We start from the raw sequence: 15,344 nt of genomic DNA, 5'->3' as shown, positions 1-15,344 counted from the left end.
ATGTCTCTCTGATCCTAAAGCCCCACATAAGGTTAACTAATTCAGTTGTTGGCATGTCTGGAGCAGATCTCAGGAGGTAGTGTTCTCCATGTACCTGTGTGTCTTTCTCAGCAATGGAACCATAATAGGCCTACTCATAAACAGGCCTGTCTATGGATAAATAGCTCTTCTCATAGAGAATGGCTAGTATTAACCAAACACCTACTGGAATGCGGACCATACTTTTTTTTTTTTTTTAAGAGTAAGGATGAGAAATGCCAGTCCATTCCATTCTTTACAAAAATGGCACACACTATAAATGGCTGGCTGGAGTGACTGCCACAGTCTGTGCTGTTCTGGAAAGACCTCTGATTTGGGTGTGCTAGATCAAGGGCTCTTAACTAAGGAGCCACCACTGAGAGATGTGAATGCTCTGGAACACCACGGGAAATGTTCCATTTGTGTATGTGTTTGGGGAGGGATAGCATGCCCGCATGCTTATCCGTCTCTCAAACGTCAGTCGTGATCTGGAGGGAAAAAATTGCCGACCTAGATCCCAGTGGCCCACAAGGTACTTTGCACCTGAGTCAGATCACATTCCTGCTCACGGCTGCTGTTTCCATACTCAGAACCCCAGAGTCAGATCAGAGATTTCTAACCCTCCTTCCAGCTCTGAAAATTCTAAAACTCTAACTGCCCCCTGGAAAATCAAACTTTTAGCCCTCTCACATAAACACAGGCATCTAACCCTTTGCGAATCACCCTTGAGAAGCCCTGAAGAGAGCTGAGCTGGGGGAAGGGTGAGCCGGAGCCTCCCTCCAGGCAGTTTCAGTAATTAGTGTCTGTCTGAGGCGGCCAGTTGTCTGACTATTGAGCAGGGAGCCCAGCAGGCAGGGACTCTCACTGGCACAATTTCAATACTGGCTCTCTAACACTCCACCTAGATGCCAGGCTGCCTACCTCCCTACCTAGTGATTTGAAAATGTAGATTTGCCTGGCCTTCCCTTTGGTGGCCTTGTTGCTTCCGTGTGTGTGTGTGTGTGTGTGTGTGTGTGTACACACGCGTGTGTTTTCTGCACTTCCTGGGCCCTCCCTTAGAGGCTGTTCTCTGCAGTGGGAACCACCACATCTACCCCATCTGCATTGACAGCTCCATAACCATCCTTCACCTCCATTTTATCCTGTCGAAATGACGGAGCAGCTGAGCAGTGTTGGCCAGCAGATAAACCTGTTATCTCCCCTGCTCCCTGTGCTAGCAGCTCTCCCCATCTCCTTGGTGCATGAAAAATTGACACCACCTTGGGCTGAAATCTGTTCTTAGGGAAGCTACATTTATTAGTAGCTAATGAAACTCTGTGTGTATGTGTGTATATATATATATGTGTAAACTTGGGATGGCTAAAGTGTTTTCCACTCTGACAGGCACCAGTAACTCAGCATCCAGATAGAGAGGTGGAAGGGCATAGGCATCAGTTGGCAACCTATTCTTAAAACCTCAAACAAATAGGTAAATGTCATTTATTCTTCTTATTCCACTACAATTGATCAAGGTGTCTCTTGCTCCAGGCTGGGGTGAGCTGTGGAAATGCATGCCAATGTCATCTGCTACCAAAGAAGATGATTATTCTATTTATTACATTTTCCTCTTTGAAAATTACAGCTCCTGATACTCTTTGTGCCACCAGCACCCAGCCCTCCCTTCTCCATCTTGTTGAGGTATATAAAGAACATTCTCTTGCAACTCTTTCTCATCCATCTTAATCAGCAAGATTAAAAGGGAAAATTATTGAGAAGTTCTGGTTCAGTATTTTTGTGGAGCTGCCTGAAACCTCAAGCCTCTTCTTTATTTAGACTCTGGTGGAAATTGCTTTTGCAAAGACTAATTCAGTAAAATAGAGAAAGAGGGGTTGTTATTCATGTCTTACTCCATATGGCCTTTTACTTCAATTTACTCTTGTTAAAATTGTTGATTTTTTTCAATCCACATTTACATAGTGCCTATCTTTTGGACGCAGTGAGCCCAAATCTGAGGCATATTTTCAGGCTTTGCATGGTCTCATTTGTCCTCCTTTGTAAGACATAACGTGGTAGGAAAAGCTTACAGTTTGGAATCAGGTGACTTTGATTCAGATCTGAGATCCAGCCACCCACTCAAGCACATGACCTTAAGTCAGTTAAGCTCGCCGAGCCTTGGGTTCCACGTGTGTAAAAGGGAGATGAGGATAGTACATTTTCCACAGCTTAGTTGTGAGGATTCAGTGAAGAAATTGTGTACAGACTCAAATGCCTACTGGCATAGATAAACAATAAAAATGATGACAGTTATTATTATACCCTGCCTATGTTCAAATAGGAATTTAAAGTAGCTTACAGCAAAACAATAAGGTGGTACTAAATCTTAGCTGTGAATAAGAGTTTATCAAAACACAAATGTTAAATTAGGGAAAATATTTGCAACATAATGGAAAAGGGTAATATCCTTAATTTATAAAGAGTTCATAGGAATCAAAATTGAGCAAAGGATGAGGCCAGGCAGTTTACAGAAAAAGCAATACAAGTGGTCAGTAAATATAATGTGATGGTTAATTTTATGTTAAGTTCACTGGGCTGTGGGATACCCAAACATTATTCCTTTGGGCTTGGGTTGGAACCGCTCCATCAGCTTTCCTGGGCCTCCAGCCTGCAGAGAACAGATCATGGGCCTTCTCAGCCTCCATAATTGCACAAGCCCATCCCTCATAATAAATCTTGTTTTGTATATTTTTATATATCCTGTTGATTCTGTTTCTCTGGAGAACCCTGATACACATAGGAAAAGATGTTTAACCTCTTTCATAACAGGAACAAAAACATGCTAATCAAAACAAGATCTCATTGTTCACGTACTGGGTCGTCACAATTACTAAGTGGGATAATATGCAATCTGAATGAGGATATGGGAAGACAGATGTTCATATATATACTAATAGTGGGTATGTCATTGGTACAACCATTTTGGAAGACAGTTTGTCAGTGTCTTTCAACGTTTCATATGTAAATTTCCTTTGATGCTCTAATTCCACTGCTAGGAATATGCCTTAAGAATATTTGTGCAAAAGCAGGCCAAACTATGTGGACGTGTATACTCACTGCAGCATTGCTTCTAATAGCAAGAATAAAATGATGCAAAACTGGAAACTACCTAAAATACCCATGGATGGGCGCTAGTTAAATTGTGATAAACAAGCCCAGTGGAATTCTAGATAGCAAGTTTTTAAAAATGAAGTGTAGGTGCTGATATGGAAAGATATATTAGGGAATATGTATAGATATGAAATGCAAAATTCTCCTCCTGAAAATGTACACAAGGTACTTTGTAGTTTTTCTTGGGAGAGAAACATAAGTTAGTAGAAGGAGTATGGGAAAAGAAATATATTCGTATAGATGCTTAATAAATATCAAGTACACATTATACCTTTTCACGTAGTTTGATTATTTACTTCATACATCCATTGTTTTTATTTTAAACTCCATTGGTAGGGGGTGAAGGGAATCAGGAACAACAAAACAATAAAAGAAATTGCTTTCCGTAGTTGAGTATAAATGTATCTTTGAGCTTCCTAATAGCCTAGGCAAAGAAGAAACCATGGTAAGGAAATACAAAAAATTCATCAGGAAAGAGAAACATGTTCTTGATCTTGATCTCTGAAAGGACGGTAGCTGCTGAGGAGATTGGTGTAAACTCAGATCCAATGCTGTCTCTCCCCAGCGTAAAATTCACTGGTAGGTCCTAGCCCCTGTTCTCCATGGTCAGCCTTTGCCCACCCCACTGGTCTTGCACGTGGACATGGCACTCCGTTCATACCACCCTTTGCATATATTGTTCCTTCCGCATGGAATGTGCTCTCCTTTTCTCTACCTTGTTGTTGGCTTTGGCTCTTCTTTTTGTTTTTTGAGATTTGCAGTTGTTTGCTACATCCAGTGGGGATCCTTGGAAGTCAGTTGTCCCTCCTCTGTGTTCCCCACGTCCTATTTGCCTCCCTCAGTAATGGAACTTGTTACACGGTGCTGTAACTGTTTTGTTTTCTTCACTCAATGAGGAGCTCCTTCAGGTTAGGGAGGCTGTGTTGTTTGTTTTTGGCCCTGAACACTCAGCACTTGCTAGGCACAGAGGTAAACTGGTCAGTGAATGAGGGAGTAAGTCATCCAAGTTTGAGTTCTACCTCTTCCACCAGTGAGCTGTGTGGACAAGTCATTGCTGTCTGGGCCTCGGTTTTTCCATCATACAATGAGAAATTTGGCTCAAATAATCGATGAGAACTTTGGCTCTGATTTTTCTTTTTTCTTCCCTCTGTGGTTGTCAGATTGTCATATATATAATACCAGGATGTTGTCACCAGCTGTCATACTAAGTAATTTCAAAGTTTCAGAGCTGAGCTTGTTAGAATTCACTGCATTTATTATGGCCTGTGCCATATCTGCTTACCAGCTGAAGAGATTACAGCTACTTCCAACTTGGCTGGCACAAGATTACAGTTGATTCTGTCCTTCACTCTTCCTGCCCCTAACCTTCTCTCCTTGACATACACAAAGGTCAGAGCACTTTCCCTGAAGTATGCCTTCACGGACATTCCTTTCTATCCTACTTTCTCACCCTGAGCTGAGCTGTCTTGGGTCACTGCCCTGACCCTGGGTTCATGGTGTTTTTTGCCCTCCTGTGGAGGCAAGACTCATTCTCTCCACTGCTTTCTACCCTCACCCCACCCCAGTGAGTGACTATGGCAGGGCAGACAGAGGTTACCGCCTCAATCCCAGCTTTACTAAAAAGTTGAAAGGAAGTTGGTGGGGAAGCCTGTGGTCCTGAGAAGGTATATTGTACCTCCGTCCACAGCGTATTTTAAGAAAAATGCCGTATTTTTATATTTTCAATATCTAAAAAAAAAAAAAGATTCTACCAATTAGAAATATGTTACTGAAATTGATGGTTCCCTCAGAAAAAAAAACCATTCACCCACTCTCACGTGCAAAAACTCTTTAAGGACCATTTTGTAACTGAACAGTTTGAGAGCATATTAACAATGAAAGGTAGCGTTGCTCTGAATTTGGGATAGGCACTATATAGAGAAGCGCGGAAGCTGTTTGAAGGCATTTGAAACATATCCAGAATTCAAAAGTAGCCTGTTTGCCCCCACACCCACCTCCACCACTGAGAAGTTTTATATCGATAGCCTGCTTTCTTCCCATTCATTCAGCAAGTATTCACAAAATATCTACCATGTGCCAGGTATTGTTTCAGAACCGGGGACATGGCAATGAACAGAGCTGACAAAATATCTGCCTTTCGGGAATTTATATTCTAATTGAGGGGAGATGGGGAACAAAAGAAATAAATAAATCATACAGTATTTTGGAAAGTAACACATAACGAAGAGAAAAATAGAGCAGATGAGACTTGAGAATAGCAGTGTGGGGCATTGCATCTTTCAATAGGATGGTCAAAGGAAAGCCTCGCCGAGAGGATGACAGTGGAGTAAAACCAGATTTAAAGAGTAAGCCATGCAGATAATCTGCTGAGGAACGTTTCAGGCGGAGGAAACAGCAAGTGCAGAAGCCCCGAGGCAGGAACAGCCTGATGTTCACAGCATTTAGTCTGAGTTGGGGAGTCACCGGAGTGTTTTAAACAGACCTGACTTTAGGTGTTAACCAAAGGAATCATGCTGGCTGCTCTATGGAGAGTAGGCTAAAGGGACACAAGGGTGGAGCAGAGGGACTCACTAGGAGGTTATTGACTGTTCCAAGCAAGAAATGGTGGTGAAGTGGACCAGGGTGGTGTAGTAGCAGTGGTGGCAGTAGTCAGAAGAGGTGGGATACTGGGTATCATTTGAAGGTAAAGCTGCCGAGGTTTCTCGTGGGACATGTGAGAAAGAAGAGAATCAAGGGCATTTTCACTGGTTTTGGCTGGAGAAACTGTAGAATCTGGTTGCCATTCATTAGATGGAAACAACTATAGGAAACAGGTTTAGGGAGGAAGATCAGGAGCTTGTTTTTGGACATGTTAAGTTGAAAGGAACCAGCCAGTCACAGAGGCTCACACCTGTAATCCCAGCACTTTGGGAGGCCAAGGCAGGTGGATCGCTTGAGGCCAAGAGTTTGAGACCAGCCTGGGTAACATGGCTAAACCCCATCTCTGCAGAAAATACAAAATTAGTCAGGCATGGTATTGTACGCCTGTAGTCCAGCTACTCAAGAGGCTGAGGCAGGAGGATTGATTGAGCCTCAGAGGTCGAGGCTGCAGTGAGCCCTGATCATGCCACTGCACTCCAGCTTGGGTGACAATTAAACCCTGTCTCAAAATAAAAATTAAGAAAAAAAGTTGATAGGATGTTAGGCAGCCAAGTGGAGAGGACAGGTAGACAGTTGAATATATGAGTCAGCATTCAGAGGACAGGACTGACCTATAGGTTCAAATTTGTGGGTTGTCAGCATGTAAATGGTTTTCAAAGCCATAGGACAAGATGAGATCACCAGGGAAGTGAATATAGAGAGAAAATAGAAGTCTAAGGAATGACTAACTCCGACATTAAGAAATTAGGGAAATAAGGGGGTTGGGAATGCCTATAAGTAAAGAAAAACACACTGGTACAAAATTGTATCCGTGCTATAATCAGAGAAGTAAGAATGCTTCCTTGTGGCCTCGGTAGTCAAGTGACATTTTGGGGAACCCAAGATACCTTTGGCATAGGAAGATGCTCCTCAGTTTTTAAATAGAGAGTTTGTTGCTCACACTGTGAGCATTTTATTTCAAAACAGACTTTGTTCTGCCATTTCTCCACGAGTAGACTTTGTCACTTCCTTTTCAAGGTCATTATTCTTGATTTTTTGAAAGTTCTTTTTAAAGAAAAGAATGTCTTTACACCTGAAGCCTATAATATACCCTTCAATTACCCTCTTCTTCCAAGAGTGGAAGAATAGTATTTCATAATAGAAGCCACTGTGTTGTTGGACTCAGCACTGTTAACTGTTTTGAAGCGCTTACTGTCCAGCCACCTTTAAACTTGAAGCGGGGGTGTCAGCTGCACCAAAATGGAAGTGATAGCACTGGGCCCCTGTTATGTTTCATGCTTAATTCCAGGCTGTTTGCTTGGGGAAATAGGGTAATTTGAGAATTCGATAGGATGTGTCTTACCCATTATTTGTTCATGTCATGGCTGGTATTCGTAGTCTATTCAGAAGTTTTTTCTGTAAAGGTGGGATTAGTTTGAGATTCTGTTGTGGACAATAAAAATCAATTAATTCCAGACAGAAAAGGAATTCTAACTTAGCTTTTATGCACTTGCTCAAGTTGTCCTTGAGGATATCATCTCTTTTAAATATGTTTTTTGTGCAATGTGAAGATTGGTTCAGTGTTTTAGTGACACATTTTAGGTTCTTGTCTTATTAATCAATAGCAGCAGTCAGAGAAGCCTACTTATTCCCCCCTCGATAGAACCAGACGAGGCTTGAAGAGAGGTAATAATTAATGCTCTGATCTCAGCATGTTCTCTTTTCTCTTTCCCAACCCAGAGCATGTCTGTTCGATCCTGGCTTCCCTCCTGCGGAATCTGAGAGGGCAGCAGCGAACCCGGCTTCTGAATAAATTCACTGAAAATGACAGTGAGAAGGTGGGTGATTGTTGAACTGGAAGGATGGGACCAGGACTGATAGAAATGTTCTTTACCTGACGTGGTCTGAGGGATACTGGGTTGAGTGTTCCCACCCTAAAAATCTCTTTTGTAGCATCTGGGCTCGGTTGCTTTGCATGTCAAAGGCTTTTCTGGTTATTCTGCTTTCATTTCCAAATGCATTCTCCTGGGAGTAGTAACACTTGAGGGTGATACCACTAGTACTTGAGGGGGATTTTTAGACCCAAAGAGCATGGATTAGACTAGGATTTTTGTTGAAGGGTGCCGCACAGCATAGCAAAGCGATCAAGAGCATTGGCTTTGGATTCAGACTTCAGATTTGAACCTGTTTTTGCTACTTTTGAGAGATATGTGCCCAGCTTCAACATGGAGACTTCAATACTCATCTTGAAGGGTCAATGGGCGGTGAATTAGATGAGGTCTTACTAGGGTGGTGGTAATAAAATGAAGATGATGGTAAGGAAATGGCAGCACCTGCCCTAAAGGGCTAAGGAAGCTGGGAACACAGTTACGTGAGATTAGATGGAATGGGCTAAGGAAGCTGGGAACACAGTTATGTGAGTTTAGATGGAGTGGGCTATGGAAGCTGGGAACACAATTACATGAGATTAGATGGATATTTTATATCTTTATCTAGTACACCAGACCATAGGATTTTTAACAGTAATAAGAGCTACCATTTATTGAGTGACTGCTATGGATTGGATGATAGAGATGACTTTCATTGTTGCATATATTCTCACAGCAATGTGGTTTATCCTCATATAGTTATATTCACATTGCCAGGCAAGGCAGTTAATTATGTAACTTACCCAAGAAAGGTTTAAGACCATCTCTTCGGGCTACCTCTGACCATTTTTTCTACCCTCCCCAGGAGTATAGTATGATGAAGAGGCCATCAAGTTAGGACACAGGCATCTTAGTAGTCCCGTCACCCTGGTGACATCACTTAACATCTGTGTTTCAGTTTCCTCATCTTTAAAATGGGGTTTGCTGCCTATCTTCCCTGCATACCTTGTCAGAGTTTTTTTAAGGTTTAAGGAAATAATGGTCATGAAAATTCTTGATAAGCTGAAATATTAAGGTCTTAGGGTCATCAGTGTTGGCTGAAGAAGGTTTGACCACAGTCTTCCCAGACTGTCTGATGGCATGTTGCAGCAACATCTCCTGTTAACCAACCAGCATCAGCTCCTGGGTAAATGAATGCCAGAGTTGCCAAGGGCTGTGGTGGTGCCAGCCGACAGATAGATTAGTCAGGAGTCTGGGCTGACTTCACAGTGTTTCTTTTGGAGTCTTGGGGAAAAAGCAAAACTTTTTCAAGCTCACTGAGTGTTCCTCAAGCCATGTTTGAAGGATGACTTTGCTGAACTTAAAACTGATTTTTAAGTTACTGCCAAGCAAAAGTCGGGGCCTTTTTTAAAGTTGCTGAAGGAGGTTTTCTTGCTCTCTCTTCTGACTCAAACACAACTAAAAAGATTTCACTCAGGCATTTTTTAAAAAAAAAGATCAGCTCTGGGGCAGAATCTGAACATGAAAGGTTTCAGTTTGAAAAAAAATTTCTGTAAAGTTCTAAGTGAATATCAAGTATGTAACTTCAAGCTCCTTTTCTTTGCAAGAAGGGACTTGAATTTTTATTTATTTATTTGTTTTTAACAACTTGCATTCCTGGAGTCCTAGAAGGGCTGAGAATGCATAGTCTCCTCTCAGGGAATGGGCCTGGTTCAAACTGCATTAATCCTAAATGTTTGCTTTGTTCTGCCCCAGCCCTTTGATCCACTCCTGATATGTCCCTAAGTAAAGCTTCTCTCATCGGATGTAAGGAGCCGGAGTGGGTCTCCCTTTGTAAGAAGAGACAGTGAGATGAATAAGAGTGCCACTCTTCTCTTGCCTTACGTTGTCTTTCCTTCTCACTCAGGCCTGTGAAATCTCTCTCTTTCAGGTTGACAGACTAATGGAGTTGCATTTTAAATATCTGGGTGCAATGCAGGTGGCGGACAAGAAGATTGAAGGGGAAAAGCACGTACGTATCCCTGCCTCTCTTTTGCCAGCTATTGACTTGCATCCATTTGTGTCCCTTGTGTTCCTCATCTCTCCCCACAGGATAGGTAAGGGCCAGGTCACCATCTAACACGTAAAAGTAAAGCAGACAATGGTCTGCCAAGTGGTTCTGACCGCTGTACTAACAAGAGTGACAGCCTTTCAGGAGGAAATGTGTAGCATCCATCTGGGTTGGACCTGGGAGTCTGGGTGGACGGCACAGGCACCTTGACAAGAACTTCTCTTCGAAAATCTGGCCAAAGTCCATTGCTGGGACCTGGTACCATGTTGGCAGAGCATGTCTTAGTCCTCACACTTGCTGGCTTCTGAAATCCGAAGGGAGGCATGCTGAGGAAGGGTGATCACAAGGTAGAAGAGCTGGAAGGAAACTGAATGGTCATGGAATCCGGTTACCCTATTTACAGATGGAAAACTGGAGACCTGGAGAAGGGTAGCTCGGAAGCATTGTAGCCAGGCCAAACCCCAGGTTCTCAAGGGCTGACCCTTGCTTTCTCATGTTGATGGTTGCTGAGGGAAGTGACACCTGCTGGGTGTTCTTTCTTGAGAGGCTGTGCTATCAGTATGTGCTAACAACTGTGGTGGGATCCCGGCCTCTGTGTTTCACCTCCGTTCATTTTGTTCTCCGTCGTCTCGGGCCACTGTAGCTTTCCATCTGTATTTCTTAGTCAGGGTAAGTTTTCCTGTTGCTGCTTAATGTCCCATTTGTATTCACTCCCCCTACAAGACACTTTCAAGTCTTCAGTCACATAAAATGACCCCTTGCTTGCTTTTTCCCAAGTCTACAGGAGACCTCATTGTCCTTGTGATCTAGTGTCCTTGCATCACTCCATCCTTCTTTTCAGACTTGTCTTAAAGATAACTTGAGGCTTTTGAACTAAGCAACCCTGAGCATTGGGAACTCCACTAGCATTTTCCCTCAGGGCATGCCTTGGGCCAGAGTGAGAAGCAAGAGCTGGGGGGCCGTGGGAGAGTGACCTTGTTATCTGTGTCCTGTTTCTCTTTGCCACTTCTTATCCACCTTTCCCCTTTCATAAAATGTGTCTTCATTTATGAACACCAGCAGATAGGTAGCTGTGGTTTTCATTCTTATGATTTCCCTATGATCCCTAAACTTAGTAAGTCCTCAGAAGTTTGTGGATTGATTGAATTGATTAACTGGGGCTTTGTTCTTTTATACAGTGATACTACTGCAAGATAAAAGGCAAAGACTCTAAATTCTGAGGTTGGACTTGATACTAGCATGTTCCACCACAATTCTTTCATTCCAATTCACCCCAACCCCTTTGTTCTTTAATTAAACTTTCCTTTTCCATCTTTTCTTCCCTATACAATAACTTGGACATGAAGGACACTTGGTGGTTGTTAAACTGTCAGAGTAATGTACTCCTTCTCTTTGTCTGAATGATAATTAGAAACAACTTGAAATTCCCCTGGACTTTTTTAAGGAAACAGCCATGAGACAATTAGAACCCCAACCCTGACGGAACCCCTGATGTTATCTGCTGGGGAGATCTGGAGGGGTGGTAGAAGAAAGACCTGGGAATCAGGGGACCTAGGATTTAAGAGCAAGCACCACCTTTAAATCACTGCTAGCTATGGCTTGTCACTATGCCTCATGTAGCCTCAGTTTCTGGGCTATAAAGTGATATTAGCCAAAATGATCCAACCCCTCAAGTTTGATGTTTTCCTCATTCCCTCAGGTTAGGTTAAACATCTTTTGGTAACTCTGGACAATGGGGTGAATTAAAAGTGCAGTGATAGGTTGATCAGTGACTGATTGGTCTTCTAGATAGAGGTGCAGCAGTCTAGTAGAAAAGGTAATCTTGCCACTTCTAGCTCTGAGATCTTGGACCATCGAGGTGACCTTCCTAAGCTTTGTTTTCTCATCTATAAAATGAGAATAAAAACAACCCCCCTTTTGGGCCAGATGTGGTGGCTCATGCCTGTAATGCCTGCACTTTAGGAGGCCGAGGTGGGCAGATCGCTTGAGGTCAGAAATTTGAGACCAGACTGGCTGACAAAGCAAAACCCCCATCTCTACTAAAAATACAAAAATTAGCTGGGCATGATGGCGCACGTCTGTAATCCCAGCTGCTCAGGAGACTGAGGCACAAGAGTCACTTGAACCTGAGAGGTGGGAGATGTAGCAAGCCAGGATTGTGCCACTGCACTCCAGCCTGGATAACAGAGTGAGATCCGGTCTCAAAAGATAAAAACAAAACACCTCCCTTTAAAGGTTATTATGAAGTCTAAGCATAAAGTATAGAAAGTACTTTGCTCAGTAAGTAGAAGCTGCTGCTGCTGCTAGAATTTCCTACCTTCCTTTGGAATTTTTGTGTAACTTTTTAGTAAGCCAGGCAGTCCTTTTCCTGACAGCATTCTCCTTGCCAGATGTCCCAGAAGGAGTGGCCTCGCAGAACAGTGTTGGCACCATCAGATGCTTTATGTGAGGTGCAGCTTAGACTTTTGTGGGAGACCAAGGAAGTGGCTGGGCGTCAGGGAGCAGCTTACACCTAGCTGTTAGGAAACTTGGCCTGCTTCCCAAAAGATTATCTATTATCAGCATTGAAGAGGGTATGAAATTGATTAGCACTGACGGAGAGTAATCGCTGCAGCCACTCTCCCAGCATTCACAGAGCTGCTATGTGCCACGGGCACCGGGGCCCTGCCGCTCCCTGACAAACATCTGTCTCCTTGATGCCAAGGCCGTTTTGCTGGGCACTGGCAAACATTCCAAAGCCATTAGTGCTCAGCAGCCTCAGCGTTACGCAGAGAGCCAGGGCGGGTAGGGGTGAGGGATGCATTTGTGAGCAGTGTTTGCTGCCAGCACACAGGCGCCATCCTAGCAGATGAAGCCGCCTCACCGGTGTAAAGTGACTTAGAAAACATGACCTCCTTTTCACCTCTCCCTCATGCCGTCTTCTCTCTTAAATTGCGGACAGTTTGTCTCCTTGTCCCCATTAAATTTGAATGTCCTACACCAATTGGGAGCTCAGCAAGTATTTGTTAACTTGAATTGAATGCTTATTTTTCAGGCATTTTTATGACATTGACTATCAGATCAGTAATGAATCATCTCTCACGTACTTCACCATGTCTGCAACCAAAAAACCTGAGATAACAGGCTCAAGTCTTGGCATTTTTATTGTCCCAGAGCCATCACCTTCCCTATGAACTTGAGACTTCTCTGGGTACCATGCAAGTGCCCACAGTTTGCAGTTGACCAGGATTCACTAGAGAGAAGCTAGTCATTTGGCAAATGTCGATGAGGTGCCTGCTCTGGGAAGGCACTAGGCCAGGCACCAGCTGGGTTTGAGAGGCAGAAGTGCCAAGAAAAGAATGGGCCCTAGAGGTGGTGCTGTAGATAAGAGGATTCAGGGAGCGGGGAGAGGTCCTCTAAGGCTAGAGTCACCCTAAACTCTAGGGGGCGCTAGTTTTGTGGCTGAGCATTCCTGCTGAACCTAAAAAGGTAGGGATGTCTAGGGCGTTTCCAGTCGGGGTGAAACAACAAAGGAGCAGCAGTGGGAAGCCAAGTGAAGGGGGAGAGGAGAGTGTACCTTCCACAAGCGGAGGATGTGAAAGGGAGAGCATGGGCTTCATAGCCAGACTTTTTCCTGGTTCTCCGACTGTGGGCAAACAATTTAGCTGTGCTATCCTTATTTTCTTCCTTGATAGTATTTGTTTTGTGTTTAAGGTATATGGCCCAATATGTGTACTTTGAGAAGTTATGTAGGTAGGGATATGGTGTTGGTGAACATATTATACACAAAAGCTGCTTGCACAGGGCCTGGCACTCAGGAGGTGGTCAGAGAACCTTTAGCTTTCTTTTTTTTTTTTTTTTTTAAGATAGAGTCTTGCTCTGTCACCCAGGCTGGAGTGCAGTGGTGCCATCTTGGCTCACTGCAGCCTCTGTCTCCTGGGTTCAAGCAATTCTCCTGCCTCAGCCTCCTAATTTTTGTATTTTTAGTAGATACGGGGTTTCACCATGTTGGCGAGGCTGGTTTCGAAATCCTGACCTCGTGTGCTGGGATTGCAGGCATGAACCATCGCGCCCGGCTGAACCTTTAGCTTTCTTTTCTCTACAAAGACTGTTTGTGCCCCGTCCCCCCACCCCCCCCCACACACACCCACTGTCCTGATTCCCCAATACTGCAAGATTTATTCTTCCCCACTTCTCCAACCCCCTTCTCCTTCCACGAGGCGCCTCCTGCCACACAGCCTTTCTTTCCTTCTTTGCATTTGTCATTCCCGTCTGCCCTGAGCCTCCTCTCTCTCTGATTCCTTCCACTATCAGGTCTCAGTCAAATGTCGCCTCCTCAGAGAGGCTTTCAGTGATTACCATATGTAAGAGAGCCCTCTCCCCCCAGCTGCCTCAGAACCTGTAATTATTTCATTTATTTGTTTACTCTGTATCTCTGGGACTGTAATCTCTCTTGTTCATCATTTCTCAGGACATCATGCCTGACATTCAGTAAATGAAAGACCACTGCTCATTAGGTGAAATTAATATCTGTCTGTGAGTATTAGGGAAGATAGGGCGAGTCACCCTGGACTTTCCACATTATTCCTTAACACTAATTTTTAACCCTAATTTTTGGTTTCTCTATGATTAGACTTGTCACCAAAAATATTAAAGTACAATTATGTGGTATCTGTGGCATAGCAGTAGCAATATTTAATAAGAAAAAATACTCCTACTTTGAAGAATCAACAGGACTAACAGATAATTGTACACACATTCAGTTTAAATCACATATTATAGTAACCTGTAACTAGCAAAGACTTCATGTCTTGGGTAGTGACCCTCTGCTTTTATGTTGTATTCGGAGGCTGTGAGATTCCAGGGTCATAATGTCCCTGGACATACCGTAGGGGTTTCTGGTGAACAAGATGTGACCTGAGCTTTTCAAGGGCATGTAATTCTTAAGACCCATCTAGTGAGCAGCGGTTCTTGTGATCTGTAAATATCCAGGGTTCTTGTCTCAGCAGATTTCACCTGACTCCCCAAACGACTAGAAGCCCAGAAAATACCAATAAGATGCCCATTGCTGGGCAGGCATTCTGACTTCTTATAGATTCCTTCCCATTTCCATTGGCTAAATATACAGAGCATGCCTGGCTTTTGACTGTCAGAAAGAAGACATAATTATATAGGTATCAGCAGAGATTTTTCTAAAAGAGGGAAGAGAGCCTTGGAGAGAAGTTTTCTCTCTTTTAGTTTCTGGGAAAATTATACACAGCAGGTTTGTTCAATAAAGTGTTCTTACCACATACTTTACACCGTAATGACTTAACAAATTGCATGCTAATTTTGTCACAGTTAAATCATTCTAGGCTTTACCTGAAAAGAAAAAGATGGACTCCTTGTAATGAAACAATATCCACAGGACTTGATGTCCTAAACAGACTTAGTCCTTCAAGTTTGAACCTCATTTAAAGATTTATATGAAAGGGGGTGAAGTGCAGGAACGAATGTGTGGGGTACGTGAGCCTAACACATTGGGTGAGATTGTAGACAGTGAGAGTGTGAGGCTGCCATCGATTCTTCTGCTAACTTGCTGAAGGATTCTGGGGCAAGGTTTGAAAGAGAATCCTGCTGAGAGTTCCTCCCAGCTCCCCTCCCACCGCCACTTTTTTTTTTTTTTT

The 15,344-nt window shown here is 43.3% G+C and overlaps 1 protein-coding gene across 1 annotated transcript in view; it reads left to right on the top strand.

The window, feature by feature from the left end:
- CTNNBL1 (catenin beta like 1) overlaps positions 1–15,344 on the top strand; it is a 177,788-nt gene that overhangs the window by 137,210 nt on the left and 25,234 nt on the right. The window contains exons 12-13 of the mRNA XM_017512250.2: positions 7,522–7,619; positions 9,580–9,660. Of these exons, the coding sequence (XP_017367739.1) occupies positions 7,522–7,619; positions 9,580–9,660 (179 nt within the window). The remainder of the gene's footprint in view (positions 1–7,521; positions 7,620–9,579; positions 9,661–15,344) is intronic.

Source organism: Cebus imitator, unplaced genomic scaffold (assembly GCF_001604975.1).
Source record: "Cebus imitator isolate Cc_AM_T3 unplaced genomic scaffold, Cebus_imitator-1.0 Scaffold18, whole genome shotgun sequence".
NCBI lineage: Eukaryota > Metazoa > Chordata > Mammalia > Primates > Cebidae > Cebus > Cebus imitator.
Note: the sequence above shows the minus strand (reverse complement) of the source record. Positions and strands in the feature narration are given on the sequence as shown.